The 17,455-nt window shown below is 40.9% G+C and overlaps 1 protein-coding gene across 1 annotated transcript in view; it reads right to left on the bottom strand.

Moving 5' to 3' along the window:
- Nucleotides 1–674: 674 nt before the first annotated feature.
- The window catches only part of lrig2 (leucine-rich repeats and immunoglobulin-like domains 2), a 30,061-nt gene continuing 13,280 nt past the window's right edge, over nt 675–17,455 (bottom strand). The window contains exons 11-18 of the mRNA XM_084738902.1: nt 14,816–14,979; nt 14,220–14,531; nt 11,090–11,371; nt 8,768–9,208; nt 8,454–8,606; nt 6,201–6,341; nt 3,334–3,603; nt 675–2,254 (exon numbers count right to left, since the gene is read on the bottom strand). Of these exons, the coding sequence (XP_084595028.1) occupies nt 2,016–2,254; nt 3,334–3,603; nt 6,201–6,341; nt 8,454–8,606; nt 8,768–9,208; nt 11,090–11,371; nt 14,220–14,531; nt 14,816–14,979 (2,002 nt within the window). The 3' untranslated portion in view covers nt 675–2,015. The remainder of the gene's footprint in view (nt 2,255–3,333; nt 3,604–6,200; nt 6,342–8,453; nt 8,607–8,767; nt 9,209–11,089; nt 11,372–14,219; nt 14,532–14,815; nt 14,980–17,455) is intronic.

Here is a 17,455-nt window from a genome sequence, read left to right as displayed (position 1 = left end):
GAAAATAATCCTCAGCTGCAGCCCTGTTTTGGTTCATATGTGCACACTCTCTCATTCTCTCTCTCTGCTACGAGTCCGTACCGCACTTTTTTTTAATGAGCTGAAAATGGGAGCGCCGTTATCTTTCTTAGGAGTGAACAACGTTAAGGTGAATTAGTTGCTAACTGAAGCGTTCAGTTTGTTTCTCGCCATAAACATGAGGATGTAGAGCGTTAATGCACAACACTGGACATATCCCTGAAGAACGAGCTGCACGCTCAGCTGCCAGTTTATTAGGTACACACAGCTAAAACTAACAGTGTTTGTTGTTTAGAAACACCTCACAGTATAATGCAACACAATTCAACACAAACTACATCCTTCAAAAGGACCAAAACACCTCCCTTAAATCATTATAACCTTCATGAAGGTAGAATTATTAGACTGAGTTGCTTTTAGCTCTGTGTACCGAATAAACAGGCAACTGAGTGTAATTTACTAAATGTATTGAGCAAATCTGAGTTTTTTTTTTTTGAGTTACAAAACAAAGCCAGTCTGAAAACATCTGAGTACCTCTGAAGTGCAATAAGGAACCTGATGAAACAAGAGCATATTTTTTTTTACATTTTTCACTTTCAAAACCTCAAAGCAGTTTAAATTTTGGAACCAGTACGGTTAGCTGAGGCCGGCAGCTGTTTGATTTCTGTCTTTTAGTTTCTGTTTTTCTGAAGGAAAACAGCCCACCTTTCTCAAGAAAATGTTTTCATCTTGTTACCTGAACCAACAGGTAAAAAAAAACCGTCAGGGGCAATAAAGGCTTAAAATTACTGCAGCTTATGTCTCAAACCTCTCTGTAAATGGACTAGTAGGACAATTTAATAGATTACTATCCTTATGTACACATACATGTATAAAATAATACAATACATTCTCATTTTTCACAGTCCCAAGTGAAAACCTAGGCTTAATCGATATCTAACGGAAGAATCATGAACCTTTTGAGATAACTGTGACGACAAATCCTCACAATTTAAAAAACGGCATGCACACTGCATAATAAAGTTTACCACCATTAAATTAAGTGCCTGTAAGATATGCTAAAAGGGAAAACAAATCAGTGCATACTGTACACACAAACCATAATGTCACCTGATCGAGGTTACTGAGAATGCTTGTTTAAAAAGGCCATCCGATAGACAACCACGAGAAAATAGCCAGCAAAACCATGATTGTCACATGTGCAAATAAAACCGTACGCTTTCTCCCCAAACTGCTCAACACCAAGACACAAAATGAAGGAATTAACAACTGCGTTTGACATAAAACAAGATCAGATAAAGATGATATAGGATATATTCATATATATTCATAATATACACCACATTTTGGTGTCACTGTCTCTGGGATTTGCATAACAGGATACCAGATAGCATAGTTTAGAGTCAGTCAGGATGGCTGAGGGAATGTGGGGCGTGTTTTCACTGTCTTTTCATATTTTGACAACCACAAACTGCTGGTCAGGGAACTACAGCCGTCCCCTCTTTAAACTCCCCGTTTCCCCACTAGGGAATAAGATGGTTGGTAATTTCTACCAAAGTCATGCAGGCTGCTCCGTCAGGCGTCTGTAACAGGAATGATGAGACAAAATTCAGCCCCGCAGCAGCAGGGACGGAGGAAGAGTTCTCTCATGGCAGCATCCGACATGGCTCTTTAAAGCATACATTCATAGCTTTTTCTCTGGAGAGAGAACAAAGAGGAGTTGGGAGGAAGTGGGAGAAAGGGGTTCCTGCAGAGGTGGAGGTGTCAAGGAGGAGGTCACTTTAATCACCGGTTCGCTTCTCCGGCCTGACACAGCAGTCTTTTTCCACAGTGGAGAACGTTAGCATGTCCTCTTGAGTGAAAGGGGAATGTAAACATACAAGAGAGCATCTTTGGCAGAATGTGAGGAGTCTCTTTGGAGGTAGTGGGTGAAGAGGAGGAGCGGGGGGGGCAGCAACGAGGAATCGGGAGGCAGAACGTGGGCGGAGTGCGAGGACCTATGTGGGAGCCGGATGCTCCTGAGGGTTAGTCCTATTAGAGGCACTTCTGTGGTCCTGTGTGCACTGGCTGGGAAAACAGTCCACCTCTGCTCCGCTCTGCTCCTCCGCTCCGTCGGCTGCGGAGGTCAGAGGAGGTGTCCTGTGGACAGTCACTGGGTGCTGCTGGGACGATGCGCCCTGCTGAGCTTTAGAGGATGGATCTTCCCCTTCGCCCCAGAAGGACCTGCTAAGAGAACCTGCAAAGACGGAAAATAATCAAATGAAATGAAAAGTGTTTTCAAAGTTAAGTCAAGTTAAATTTAAGACTTTTTAAACCTTTATCAGTGCAATTTAAGACCTATTTCACATCTATATTGGCAAAAAAGTGCATGCAGTTTTAGTGTCTATTGGTTCAATGTCGGTGTTTTGTAACGTGATCAATCAATACAGTTTTTCCCCAAAAACGCTTAAAATTGGCAAACTGTTGGAGTACCATTAAGTTTCGATAATAGAAAAAAGTGCTGCACAAAGGTTTTGTAGGGTAGCGTCTTTCTAACACTTCACTCTTAGCTGAACAATCGCGCTGTGACTGTGCGAGGAGCCGAGCTCCAGCCTCGGTCGAAGAGGCAGAGGAGAGGACAGAGACTTAGTGTGACCATAAATCACAGCAAACTGTGGCAGAAAACTCTCAGCATGTCTTTTTTTTTTTGACCGCTTCTTTTCTGTCTCTGTTATGACAGTTTCTGTACAGCCCTCATATTCTTCCTTAAACAAAATGACTAATCTGCGGTGAAAACAATTAAATGCAGCCCTGGACTTAGGTAGCTGCTGTTAAGATTGTTAACATGTCACGATGACTTCCGCACACTTGTTTCTCATTTATCCTCAACAGAGAAATTACAATGTCAGCTGTAACCTGCAAGAACGACCTTCATAACAGGCCTCTGTGTGTCTAAACAGATCGTATCTAGAAGATCGATATATCTAATAAATACAGACTTACGAGTTTACCAGTTAAACGGGAAATCTCTCAGCTGTAAAATACTGCTTCAGTAAATCAATGACCTCAGTGTTTATACTGTTTATAAAAGGTGAGCAAAGAGCAAACCTGCCAGAGTGTCTGAAAGATTTATAACAGCCAAAGTAGAGGAAAATATTTACAGAATCCTACAGTTGAGGTGTTTTTTTCCTTTTTCACAAACTGCAGAAAAAAAAAATGTCTGTTTGCCTGAAAACGCCTCAGTTGGTGTGACATGATAGTTTGCACACAGATGAAGAATGGTGTGACCATCTTGCTCTGGATTGTAAATCTGGAGTTTGTCTTTCTCGGTCTCACCGTTAGCATAGTGCTCTGGGGGCGTGTGGCTGCTCAGCCTTTTATCGTGCGAGGTGAGAAACACGGAGGAGTCCTGGTTGCTGATGAGGCTCTCCAGCGCCGTGTCCTCGTGCTGGGCGTGCTCACTGAAGCTCTCCTTAAGGCCAGGTAGACTCTTGTCCAGCGGGTCGTCCTCCCCAAGGTAGGCGTAGGGGCAGTAGTCCCGTGTGCGAGAGTAAATGTTGGCGTTGTCGTAGCAGTCGGAGCAGATCACAAGTGGACCTGCGCCACCTGGCGAGACAGAATAATCATTTTGATAGGCGTTATCTTTCCATATGTTTGCTGCTTGTATTCACACTTGTTTCAGACCTCGGTTTAATTTGGGAACTCAGTCAGTGTGATGTAACACTGAAGGCAGCAGAGGGCCTCTAAAATACACTTAATTACCTCTTTGCTTGTAATTACACACATATCACAGAGATTTCTAACTCAAACTCCAGCCAACTTTCTGTTTTTGGCCACCAGCTTTGTTGAATATTCTGTGGAAGACGAAGGCCTAAAGGCTTCTGGGGAACGATGCATTCACAATTTCTGCACAATCAAGGTAATCGTGAGCCAAACTAATGTGTGTTTGGAATGAAAGCCAAGTCATGGAATGAAAAATTACTTTCTGTCTAACAGAAACAAAGTACTTCCAACATGAAACCGCTCACAACAAGGTCTGCGAGTCACTTTGAGTCTCTTTTCAAAAATCACAACCCAGTTACTCAGACTTGAACTTTTTCAAATGTATTTTTGGAGCTCTGAAGCACCACGGGACTTGTGCAAAACAGTCCCATTATATCTGAGAAAAGGCAGACATCTAACACAAGAACAAATCTATACAGATAAACAGCACTACAGGCCACAGAAAAATATGTATTTTTGATTTCTGGGTGAACCATCTCTTTAAGTTGCAGAAGTAAAGAGCAGCAGCTACTTGGCAGATCATTTAGAAAACATGTATGCACCAGAGGAGCAGTATTTTCCCTGATTAAAAGCTGTTAAAACTTCTGTGCTTCTCCATGTTCTTTGTACATTCATTAAGTCCATTAAAAAGTGTGTGACAGCGATCCTGCAGTAATAAGCCCTGAATTATTACCATACAAGACGCCGACTTTTTGTCCTGTCTCTGATCCGATAAGATAATCCTTTATTAGTCCCACACCGGGGGAAATTTGCAAGAAGTGCTGCATAAACTTCTGGCAGTTCAGTGAGGGACCATCAATAAATTACTGTTTGAATGACACAAGAACATTATTATTATTTAAATACTTGCCCATATTGAAAAAATATGTTTTAAAAAATTGTACTAAGTTGATCTCATGTAGCACAACAAATATTTGAATAGGAAATAACTGCAGTTTTTTTCAGTTGCTTCCATTTCATGTGACCCAGTGATCAATAATGAGTTGTATGAATTGGACAAATGGGACACGTCTTTTTAGTGGATTTTAATGCTTCTTTTTACACTAATTGATCAATGGAAAATTCATGATTTTATTTCAATATCAGGCTCTGTGTCATTTTGTGTCTTTTCTCTCCAATTTCTTTGTCTGCACTGAAGTTAGAGCAAAAAAACAACAGCAACATATATTTATTGTATGTGAATCACTAATTTGTACCAGTTTGTTTCAAAATAGAAGAAAAATCATAATTTCTATTTTTTTCATTCATTTTCAAGTCTCTTTAAAGACTGAATTTCATATTGGACATATTGAACGTCGTCTGTTTCACAGTGTTGGAGATCTGCTAAGAAAAAAAAAAAAATGCTTGAAGATGATTTTTGTTTCAACATATCTGTCATTTCACATTCTGAATTTGTACCCTTCAAACTTAAAACTAAGGAAGAAGAAATACACATTTATCGATGTGCATCCTGCAAGCCAAACAGATTTATTGTTCTTTACTGAAAGAAAACAAATAGACCGAGTATCAAAGAATGGATTAATGAAATGGCGTCATGTATGGTGTTGAAGAACATAACTTACATACTGCGGAACAGACAAAATGTGTTTGATGAAATCTCAAAAATGCAAGCGTTAGAGAAACAGTAACATATGGGAATAATAGTAGAGTCTCTTATAAAAATTAAATGCATAATCATCTTTGAGACAAGAATGGCACTGAGAGTGTTTCCTAGAGCGAAGACGTTTTCATGTATTTTTTAATTTATCTTTTGTTTTGTTTGAGTATTTATTTTGCTACTGCTGTGTTCTTGTTTCTTGTGGGTTTATTCATACCGTCATATTTTATATTATTGTGTTTTCATTTTGTGTTATTGGGAAGTGTTTGTGAAAGTGGGGTGGAGGGAGGAGGAACACTGTCTGTCCTTGTCCTTTGTACTGATAATGTAAAACTAATAAATAGTGTTTCCAAAAAAATAACAAAAACAAACATAACTGACAATTATTTTACTTCCTTCTTCTTTTTAAAGGTAGTTCAATGTTCTTACCTGTTTTGTAAAAGCACTTTGAGCTGCTTTTGTGTACAAGTGCTTTAAAAATAAAGTTTATTATTTTTAGATGTGATTAATTTTTTTGCAGGGTACATTGTGTGAGCATCATTGTGCATCTGTTAACTACTTGTTACTACCACCCTGACCGGATTATTTCAAGCAGTTTGCATCTTCTATAATTGTCTCAAATGTAATTATATTAAAATGAAAAGGGAATATATACTGTATTTATGAAAGGACCCTTAACCTTGTTACACCTTAATGTTTACATATTTACAAGGAAAGTTGAAAGGACCAGTGAAGGGCACAGATGTTGTGGTTTCCAAATTCCTCAGACACAAAAAAAATCTCATAAAAACCACATCACTGCTTGTGTTTGGATGACACTAACCTGGTGGGAGTCCGGCGAGGCCGTCACGGGGCTCTCCAGGGTGGAAGCTGCTGCGGCCGGCGAACAGGGAACCGACCCTGCAGTGCAGCATGCCGTTCCCCTCAGTTTCCACCTCGCTGCCCGTGTCTCCATAACACACACCTGGGACACACACGATAATTAGTCACTGTCTCATTTCAGCGAGGATCTGATACCAAACACAAAAGCAGGAACAGGAACCTTGTGGTTGGATCCTAAAAAGATCTGTTTTACATAAAGACATTTATCTAAAGAAATCAGATGCTTTTCTTTTTCGTGTCAGAAGTGATTCACAGGAGAGGCGGTGGTGCATCTTTGTGCGTTTGATTTCTTGAGATCACACAATGTTGTTATCTTCGTGATGCTGACGTGAGAAACTTGTCGCAATGCTGACATAGAACAACCCATTAGATTCAAATTCACAAAAGTATGATGCAGAAATGTGAACTAAAATCAGCAGACAGAAGGAAGGAAGTCTCTACTGGAGATTACTAATCAAATGTCACTAGACTGTAAACTGATGAAACAAATTATTGGAATAATAAAATGTCCTATGTGTCATGCATGCATTGGACTGAAAAATAAATGTTGACATGACAAGAAAAAGACAACACACATCTTTATATAGAAACTAAAAAGACATTATTGGAGGTCTTCATTCAGTTCCAACTGTTATTTCCTGCTGATGTAAAGTAGGTGCAGTGATAACAGCACAGTTCATAGATGATTAATATGAATAGTCGCATTAACTGAATATTTTCTGTCATTGACTGAATTTTTTTAACAATGATGGAAAAAACTGAAGGCTGCTGTCTCTCATTCTGACAGATGAAAACACTGCTGGCAGTCTACTGTACCGAGTGGCTGTGTTGGTTGCAGAAAGGGAGAGAAGCAATATAAAAGATAGATAAAGAGATATTTTGCCTAATAATCACAAACTCACATATATTCCAAGTAAAAAAAGTATTTTGAAAAATCCATACAGGGAGAGAGGAGATCAAACAAACCGTTTACAGATCCAGAAATATGGAAGAAAAAGAGGGAGAAGCTCAAACCTGCCTGCCACACCTGACTGCCTGACCGAGAGGGAAAGACGCAACGCTGTTGGCAGAAGAGCCGTGGGATGGATTTCTCTGAGCAGCACGCAGGGAATAAACTACAAAGTAATATATCTGAATTTATACCACGGGCTGGATGAATATTCTTTTGTGACTGGTCAGCAGGTGATTGTTAAAACCGTTTAACATGCATGTAGTTTGGCTCAAGTTTATTCACTGTTCAAAATTCATCCGTTGCCCAACTTGTAACCATAGTTACAGAGCACAGCTGTCAAAGCTCACACCACTCCCTAACTGGGGGCGATCTGAACAAGGGACAGGATGATTGCTGTAGTTTTCCTAAATGAGGACGTCCTGAACTGCTCCGTGTGTCAGTGAACAGGCTGAGCAACATGTTGCTTGTCTGAAAAAGTGCTCACCCTGGCTCTATTTCAGTGAATTTCATGCATCTTTCATGCACCTGCAACCTATTTTATCAGGTTAAAATTGACTGTTTCTTTTTCGTCAAAGCAGTCGAAAGGGAGGATGAGAGACTAATTAACAGGATTGAGAAGAAGCGGCACCTTTTACATGATCCAGAGCAACCTTTTTTAGGAATATCCTCAAAAAGGACGGGGTTTTTTGTATTCTTTAAACAGAAAACACAGGTTTTATATTGTGATAATCTTACAAGAAATGACATACAATATAGTGAGCAGCAAGCAGCTTGATGTCAGCGAGGGGCATTTACCTTGATAAGCAGCCCCCTGTTTATCTTCCTCCTCCCTGACACCGCATTTAAGTTTTTACTGTGAAATAAAAAGGTATCATGTAGATAACTCCTCATCTCAACCTCATGAATCACCAGTTTTGCAGTGCTTCTAACGCGAGCGACAGGAATAAAATAGAAATGGGACGTGGAACAAAAGTTCTAAACGGTCCTGCCTCGCTTTGCTCGGGGTCAGTTAGGACATTCTCATAGGGAACAACGCCTTTTGTCACTGACGCTGAGGCGTTACAAGAATTGTGAGTTTTTGTGTCGTGTAAGAAACCCATACTAATTAAATCAAGATTATGACATTAATTAACCAAGGCTTGTTACATAGATGTCACAAAATGATTATTCCTGATGATGAGAAAACAAAAGAGTAAATAAAGCATCATCCAAACGGTCAAATCTAAAAGGCAGATCACTCACCGTCTGTGCCCTTATGGACGTATCCGTTGGAGAGAGGAGGCATGAGCTGCTGGTGGCTGCCAGCCTCAGAGTTACTGTAGCCTTCCTGCGGCTCTGACAGAGTACCCTGAGAGGACAGATAGCTGGGGATGTCTGCTGGCAAATTCATCTCATCTGGAACAGACAGACACATATTTTGTTACACGGCATCAAGTTCTGTGAGACAGTCTACTCCTCACAACAAAGAGCCGTCCCCACAGACACATTTCATGGCTTCCAAGCAGCCGTCCCTATTGGCTGAAGCTTTAGATAAAGGCTCATTTATCGCTGCTGACCTGTGTTGGTGATACTGTAGTCCTCGCTCTTCCTGCGCATGTGATAGATGACAATAACCCAGACGAGTGAGGTTCCAACCACACAGCACACCACCACGATCACCACGATGCCCACGGTGGTCCAGCCGTCCTGGTCGTATCCCGTGGCGGTATCGCAGTTCGGCGACGGCGAGACGCTCAGGTAGATGTGGCCGCGTTCTGTTCCCAGAGTATTCGACATGATGCAGGTGTATTTCCCAGCGTCAGCCGGACCAGCATCCACTATGATGAGGAGCTGGTTGGCTGCTGCAAAGAAGTGGCGCTCGGTGAGCACCAGCGGGCCGTCGTCTTTGGTCCAGTTGAGGCGAGGGGCCGGGCTGCCTCCGGCGATACACTGAAGCACGGCGGTTTCACCACGAGCAACGGTTCGGTCCTCCAGAGGTCGCATGAAAGATGGAGTTTCTGGAAGAGAAGAGGATTCATTGAATTTTGATTTAACAAGGATTATTCCTGTGGCATCTGTGTCAAACTATTCAGATGAGGTCAAATTTGTTTTTTTAGAATAACAAACAGTTTTTATAATATTAATGTTTCAGCCTTAATCACACACAGACTGAGTTATTGATTATATACCAGTGCACAGCTTAAATTAAATCTCAGAAGCATAGTTATTAAAGCCTCTAGAAATGTGGCTTTAAATAGTAAAAATGCATTTGTGATATCAAAGTTTATGTTCTCATTAACCACTGACAAAGATCTGAGTGAAAATAAATATTCATAACTATTAAAAAAATCTTGTTCAAAAACAGCTCATTTTGTTGTTGAGACCATTTCTCAAGGCTACATAGATGTTACAGATCACGTTTGATTGACAGCTCCCTCAGGAGTCCCAGCATGCTGTTCCTGCTCATTAAGGCAGCGCTATAAGAAAATAATTAATTAAATAAGATGTCGAGATTGCCCATGAAAACTGCACGCAGCACAATCAGCCTTTAAATGAACATCCTTTGCATATGAAATTTAACTTTGAATCTGTGAAGTTGATGTTTTGACACTGTAGCCGGTTGATTGAGTTAACAATGTGAAATCAGCAGCTATTAGTTTGTTTCCAAAGATCAGAGGAAATATAAGCCTGGAAGTCTGAGCACACAATGTTTAATGTTCAGCCTGCGAAGTAAAGTGGATCCATTTGTTAAGGTAACATTATCACAACTGGGATGCTAATTTCCATGAGCCTGCCAATGGTAATTCCCATTATGTGTTAGCAATGAGCTAATGGACTACCCCTGACTTATTTCTATATATAAAATAATTGATTCAGCTTTCAAAAAGTCGATTTTTTTTTTCTCCCATCTGTACAGCCTATGCTCTTTTCAAAGCCACCAGAGTCCTTTAACAAAAAGAGTAATTTTAACTTGAAGAACATGGGAGTTGGTAGTTTACTGCTGCATTCATCAGTTAGTTTGTGTGACTATGCGACCTTGGTGTTTTACACGTCATTTAGGATTTGAACTAGTGATACTTGTCGCAGATCGAGGCAACGGTAGAGCATCAACTCCTGTGTCCTGTGAGGTAAAATTAATGTTTTTTTCAAAGGAGTCTCGGCGGCTGTGAAGACAGCAGAGACGGCAGCTTCAGTTCTAAATATAGGGTACACAGTCTGCCTGGGCTAGGATACCAAATAAAAAAAAAAGAAAAGTCTCCAAGGAAAATAAAGAACTCGATAGCTGCAGATCCAGAGATTTTCTTTCCTCTTTTTTGACCAAAAATGGCTCTTTTGATACTAAAGTTTGCCAACCCCTGAAATGTCATGTCTTCAGCTCCATGAGGCAGATTAAGCCAGCCTGAGCTGAGAAGTTCTGCTGCACCCACTTAAGTAGTTCAACTCAGCAACAGACATGAATTTTGTTATGAGTGGTTTGTGGAGTCTATTACATAATTTTTGCAATAAATGCAAGCAAAAGCATCCCCTATTCAAATCCAATACAGGACAGTGAAAAACACATAAGAATTTGGATTAAAAATAATTTCTAATAGTGTTCATTTGCTTAATATGGTGTACATGAGACCCTAAATTACACTGTTAGAAGGCTACTGTGGATTTTTTTTTAGGGTCCAGAGAGTTTAATGGTTGTGTGAGAGACGCTCCATCCAGCCATGCTATAACAAGGTTTACATTTAAATCGTCATTAGATAAAATTACTGAGGAGGAAACACAAAAACAAAGATGCGTAATGAGTGGCAGACATAAAAGAGCAGCCAATTTGAACAGAGTGACTCATCTGAAATGACCCAGCAGTAAAACATCAGTAATACGCTCCGTTAATCAGGTGGGTGACTCACCCAGGACGGTGAGAGTGGCGTTTGCAGACAGGCTGCCAGCTGCGTTTTGAGCCGTGCAGCTGTACACTCCCATGTCCTCTGTCTTTACGTTAGCGATGAAGAAGATGTCATCGTCTGGCATCACGTGCATCCTGCGCTCGCGGGCAGCGGGGAAATCGGTGCCACCGTCCTTCTGCCAAGCAATTTGGGGTGATGGATGGCCTTCGGCAGCGCACTCCAGCCTGGCCATAGTCCCAGTCCGGATTGTCAGATCCATGGGAGTCTTAAGAAAGGATGGCAGCTCTGAAAGACAGACGACAGAAAGTCAAGGCTGGGACAGAGCAAAATCAACCATATTAGTGCAATATTACATTTATTCCTGCGCACTGATTACAGATAATGCCACTTCGGGCTAGTACATCTAGCAACTCACTAGCCTGATCGGGCAGGTGGTCAAAAAACAATTAAATACATGATTTTTATAGGGCTTCCAACCTAATGATTAATGAGCAAATTTTTCTTGTTTTCTTCCAGCATTTTACAGACCAAATGATTCATTGGTTTATCTAGAAAATAACTGGCAGATTAATCAATAATGTTGCAGCCCTAGATTAAACATGACAATTAACTTCAGTCTTTCTTAATAAATGAAACAATCTGTATTAGAGCAATTGTTCGATCAGGTAAGCAGGGAAAAAACATTACTGATGAACCCTGGCCCATATTCTAAAAGAAAGTGCTGTGGATGTTTGCTAACTGAGGTTGTTTTTGTTCCAGTGTGTTTTTGTCTTTTTTATTGGACTGATCAGGAGTGGTGCTCCTACTTTTGTTGTATTCTGTACAGCTTTGGGGAGTGAGTTCCAGAGAGTGGGAGCAGCGATGGAGAAGGCCCCGCCCCCCCAGGATTTCTACTTAGTCCGGATGGGTGGGGTGTCTTGAATTCTTTGGCTGTTATTGAACTGTGCACTGAGCACGGACAAAATCTTGCAAAACAAACAATAAAACTCCTGCGTGTACGAGAAACATTTCCCTCAGATATAAAAGTATATGAGTCACACCAGAACTCAGTGTTTAGTATTTTGGCGAGATCAGCGCCTTACAGCTGAAAGAAAGTTAAAAGACTGCAGAGCCCCACTGACAGCAAATATAAAATATATGCAATTCTCTAGATCCCGCTCTTTGGAGGAAACATTTGCATATTTAGATGGTTACGAAATTGAAAGAGTGTCCTCATAGAAGTACACTGCTGAAAAGCTGTCCTTCGAAATGCAGGATGAGCTGCCTAAAACGTTAAGGATGAAACTCGGCTCCTTTTTAAGAAATAGATCATGTTTTTCCGGTAAAATTTAAAAGCTGCTAGTCGAGTACTGACAGGAAAGTAGGCTGCATTATGGTGACATTATGCACACTGCCTCTATCACCTTGAAACAGCTTGACACTGTTTATCACTCAGTGCTTCATTTTACTGATCATTTTAGAAAACATCATTGAAATAAGGGTCGGGCCACGATGCCATCGTCCAGCGCCAATGGCTGACTGTCATCAACCACTGAGCCCTCTACCATCATAATCAGGATTTAAAAGCCTCCTGCAGATAAAGTGTCCCCTCAAAGTTGCTGTAAGGCAGGAAGTTGTTAGCAAAGTTCTGTTTTTGACATCTGGGGGAGAAAATAAAAAGAAGCTGTTGCTGCTGCTCATTGCATCATGATGTCTCGATGTCCCATTATTATTTTCTTGTCAAACTTGCCCAGTTGGCTAATATAGTAGCAGCGGTGTTTCTTTTCTGCAAGCTGCTCTTAGTGTGTTTTATATGAATCCTGCCATTGCTATTGTTTGCTTAGCTTAACTTCCACAGTATAACTTGCAGGCTAACTTTATTGCAAGCTTCAGAGGCTGAACACAACTAAGTTACGGGCATGTGGTGCGGAGACAAAGACCCTTTTGAACCTGGCATGGAGATGTACGCTGAACATTCGTCTGGCAGGGATGTGAGAGTTGATCTGTCTCAATCTGGCTCCCATTCACAAGCAATGGGAGCCAGAGTTTTCTCGGCTAAGTGAAACAGTTGGAAGCTGCCGTCAGAGCAACAGTGGGAAGCGGTTTAACTGTGGACATCTTCACATGCCAATTTGGTAGACATCGCCCAACCCTAATTATAATCTTTATCAGTGGGCTGGTCGAGCCTGGCCGCTAAGAGGAATGCAGCATTTCCTCCTCTATGTTTATTAAGCTATCTTACCAAAGCTTCCTAATTACCCAACATCTGTCTAATCACTGCCAGACAAGATCACATTGAGGAGTAAAAACTGGATCAGGAAAAACAGCCTGAAGTAAATTGCATGTGAACAGGTTTGCAACATCCAATAAACAAAACTAACTCATTCAGTACCAAGAAATTAAACATTCTCACAGTATTTTCCTTATTAAACAGAAAAATACAACTGTACACCATCTGAATTCAAGTTTCTCTCTTTTATCAAACTAAGAAAAGCTTAACTGGCTCGTGAACTCATCGTATAACACAATCAAACTTAACAGAAAAACATATAAAGCTCACAAAAAAACACATTTGTAAGTCTGTCCACTCTTCCAACGATCACCAACAAGTTGAAATAAATCCTTAATTCACCGTGTTAGATGTGAAAAGAGTCCGTCTCTACAGGCTGTTTCCCTCTCATTCCTCATCCAGCTCAGCGCACTCAAGGTCCAGCTGAGTGGGTGTGTACTGTGCCGCTGGATGAGAGTGTTTTGTGGAGCAATGGGTGCAATTTGCAGACCATTACATTTGCAAAACAAAACACCTATCAACACCTATCACCTATCAGCGATGGATTCACCCCATCGCTGATAGGTGACGTATTCGTCCAATCATTCAACCTTAATAGAGACCTTGTTGTATATATTTGATCCTTTTCATTTATTTCTGGCTTAATGTAAACATTTTATTCTACTTTATGCAGGTGACAGTTTACTGTTTCAGTGCCTTGATATAATTTTGTGCCATAACATTTATTGTTTAACTGTACATTACCCTGCCTCCATCATAAAACTTTGTCACCACTTTTGAGGAATCATTTCAAAAACTGTGTTTATGCAATGACCTACTATATTCTATATATTCTGTATAAAAATATGGCCAATGCATCCTTACCATTGACAGTAAGCTTGGCTCTGTTGGAGTAGTTGGAGCCGAAGTGATTGGAGACCACGCACTGGTAGCGCCCCTCATCAGTGAAGTTGACGTTGAGAAGGTGAAGCACAGTGGTGTAGATGAGCTCTCCCTCCTGGAACCGGGCGTAGTTCTGCACCTCTGCATCATACAGCACCTCCCCATCTTTCCGCCAAGCTGTGGTCATCGGTGAATCGCTGCTGCTGGACGCAACACAGCTCAGAGTCACGTTGTTCCCCCGCAGCGCTACAGATGTCTCTGGGTGAGTTGTGATATGAGGCTTGGGGAAATCGTCTGCGGAGGAGCAGGGACAGAAAGCATGCAGCTCAGTATGCCAAAAGAGGACAAAGAGTGTTTCTCAAATCCTTCCAGATGTTTTGTTTATGAAACATGTGAACAATACTTGCAGAGTGAAATAACTTCATTTTTTGGATGTTTTTTTAATCAAGTTTCACACAATAACAAATTGAGTTCTATTTCCCAGATTACGCTGACAAACATTTGCCACTGCGCTCACTGAAGAGTACCTATATTGGATCAGACTATCGACAGCATGAAAAAAAGAGAATGGGACTGACCACAGACAAACTCTTCCGGGCTAATGGACAGGACGCTGTGACCAAGAAGGCTGGCTGGATGAGCACAGATAGCGGAGACAGACTGCTGGAACTGGCTGTCAGTCAGCCAAGGCCCGAGCCACTGCATGTGGCAGTCGCACAGCAGGCTGCTCGTGTTCAGGATGCTGGGAACAGAGGAATGACAGAGGAAATGTGTGATGAGTCAGTAAATTAGTGAAATTAGTTGGAATCATCAAACTATTGTGGTGATAAAAGGATGAGATGAACCCACCGAACAACCGTTTTCACAGCAGCCATTTTGACATGAAACACTGTGGTAAATACAGGTATTATCAATGATACTAATTAAGGTTTTGTTCCATTCCAGTCAAACAGTCAGTGTGCTGCTATTGTGCACGCTGGCTCACTGGAGCAGGCTCTGCTCTGTGTCCACCAAAGCGTTTGTTCCTGAGACCAGTGTAGTTTTTGAATTGTTTCCAAAGGGAACGCTGCGTTACATTCTGCTACAAACTGCAGCCTGAAGAGGTGCTGAGCCTCTGTTTTGCCCTGGATGCTGAACATTTGGCGTTTTTCTCTTAATTTTAAATGTTGCGCTCGCCACTGTCACTTTTCACCCTGCTATTCAATCACAGTGGAGGACGGCTGGGACAAACAGGCTGCTAAGAAACTGCGTGCTGCTCATGCTCCTTGAACTGGGCTCCACCTAACTTCAGCTCTTGAATCAAACAATGGTAGGGGTGTCGCAGAGGATGTCACAATTCTCCAAATCCACGATTCAATATGACTTGAATTTAAGGTCATGATTCAATGAGATTTTTATATGAAATTTCTTAAAATTTCCACTGACAGCTAAGGCATTGTTAGACTATCGAGTCCTGATTTATGAAGATCAACATGTTCAAATTCTTCTTTAACAAGAGCGTGGTATAACGGCTGATGCGCTATGCTATGTCATCTCTGAAGTGTTATTTTTTTTCTTAGGAAACACACTGGATGCTGCAAGCAGGTGTGGATGGAGGGAAAAAAAAAATATTGAGAACTGTCGATTCTACATTTTGCTTCGATTCCTGAAACTGGAAGCTCTTTTCGATCGATTTTCGAAATATTGAAACTGTGATAACCCCCAAACTCGCAGAGACATTTCCTTGTCCACAAAACCTCATGAACCCACATAGAGAAGCGGGTACGTCCTCAGTAGTCTTTCTTGTTTTCTTGTCCTGGCTGTACAGATCTAGTAATTTTTTTTTTACCTTAATTTTACCAAATTGCCTTTTTTTCTTTGATCCTCCATAACGTTGCTGTGAGATTTTTTTTTAATTATTATTAGAAATTATTGGCTACAAATCAGCAAGACAGCGAAAAATTGGTAACAAGGTTTCCAAGGCATGTTGCTAGGCAACAGTCTTGTGGGCATTTACAATGCTGAGATAGGGTGTAGTTAAGACAAGGCTTAATGGCCATTTTCCATACACAGAGCTGGCCTGGTGTGACTCAGCTCAACTCAGCTCATCAGCCCAGCACAGCAGGGGTTCGCATTTCTATTACAACACTGCTACCCACTTAAATATGCATCTTTTAACTGAAGGCGAGCTCGAGGAGGCTCGAGTCAAGCAGCCGTAAAGAGGTGGATAAACCATTCATATGTGTTTCTTGAATAAACATGCTGTTTGCTTTAATTCTTCACAATAAAAGTCATTATTTAAATGATTTTATTATGAAGCAACACAAACAAAAAATGTTTTCATTTGAGGGTTTCATCAGCAGTGACTTAACACAACTCCGACACAGCTCAGAGCGAATATGAAACAGTAAAATAATGCAGATACCTGAAAGTACAAACAGTCTGGTTGGTGCAACTGACAGTTCATTCTAAAGACTAAGACTAAGACTGATTTAGCAGTTAGGAACAGGCTTTGTAAAATCCAGTTGGTGCAACCTTCAGCTGATGTTTTCAGCTGGAAAAAACGTTTTGATGGACATGGGGCCTGCGTGGAGGGGAACTTCAATTAATATCATTGGTGACACCTGTGTTTACCCTACTACTGCATGCCAACATAGCTGCCGAGAAAAAGGTCTTTTGCTGAGATTTCCAAGATTTCTTTGAGAACATTCCAGAAAGTGATTTATGTTTTGCCCTTTTAGAAAAGCAAACCTGCATTTACTTGCATGAAATGTAGGTTCAATTCACCTGAATATTTCATCTGTTATCTACTCTGGCAACATACCAGTAAGTTCAGTGCTGACTGAGTAACAGTGAGCAGGGAAGCAAGAGTTGCTGTTTATTATTATACCAAATATAATAAACAGGGCTCTGGTGGCTCTGTAACCATGAGTGACGATTTTGCTAAAATAGTCTTTTCCATCTGAACCCCGAAGGTAAGTCTTGTTGATAAACCATACAGAGAGTTTATAAAACTTTAATGCTGCCTAAGACAATTTTTGTAGCGGTTTCATATACAGTATATTAAAAATATAATCCCACAAGACAACTAAAAGACAATACGGAAAACAAACAATGATACACTGCAATATAAAGCCCTTGTGAGTGGTCAAATTCTGTATATACTGTAGAAAGGGGTCATTTAATCATCTTAAACGAATAACCACTCTCCAAGTCACACACCAGGGTTCTCATTTTCC

The sequence above is a fragment of the Lutjanus erythropterus genome, chromosome 2 (genome assembly GCF_056507025.1).
Source record: "Lutjanus erythropterus isolate fLutEry1 chromosome 2, fLutEry1.hap2, whole genome shotgun sequence".
Lineage (NCBI taxonomy): Eukaryota > Metazoa > Chordata > Actinopteri > Lutjaniformes > Lutjanidae > Lutjanus > Lutjanus erythropterus.
Note: the sequence above shows the minus strand (reverse complement) of the source record. Positions and strands in the feature narration are given on the sequence as shown.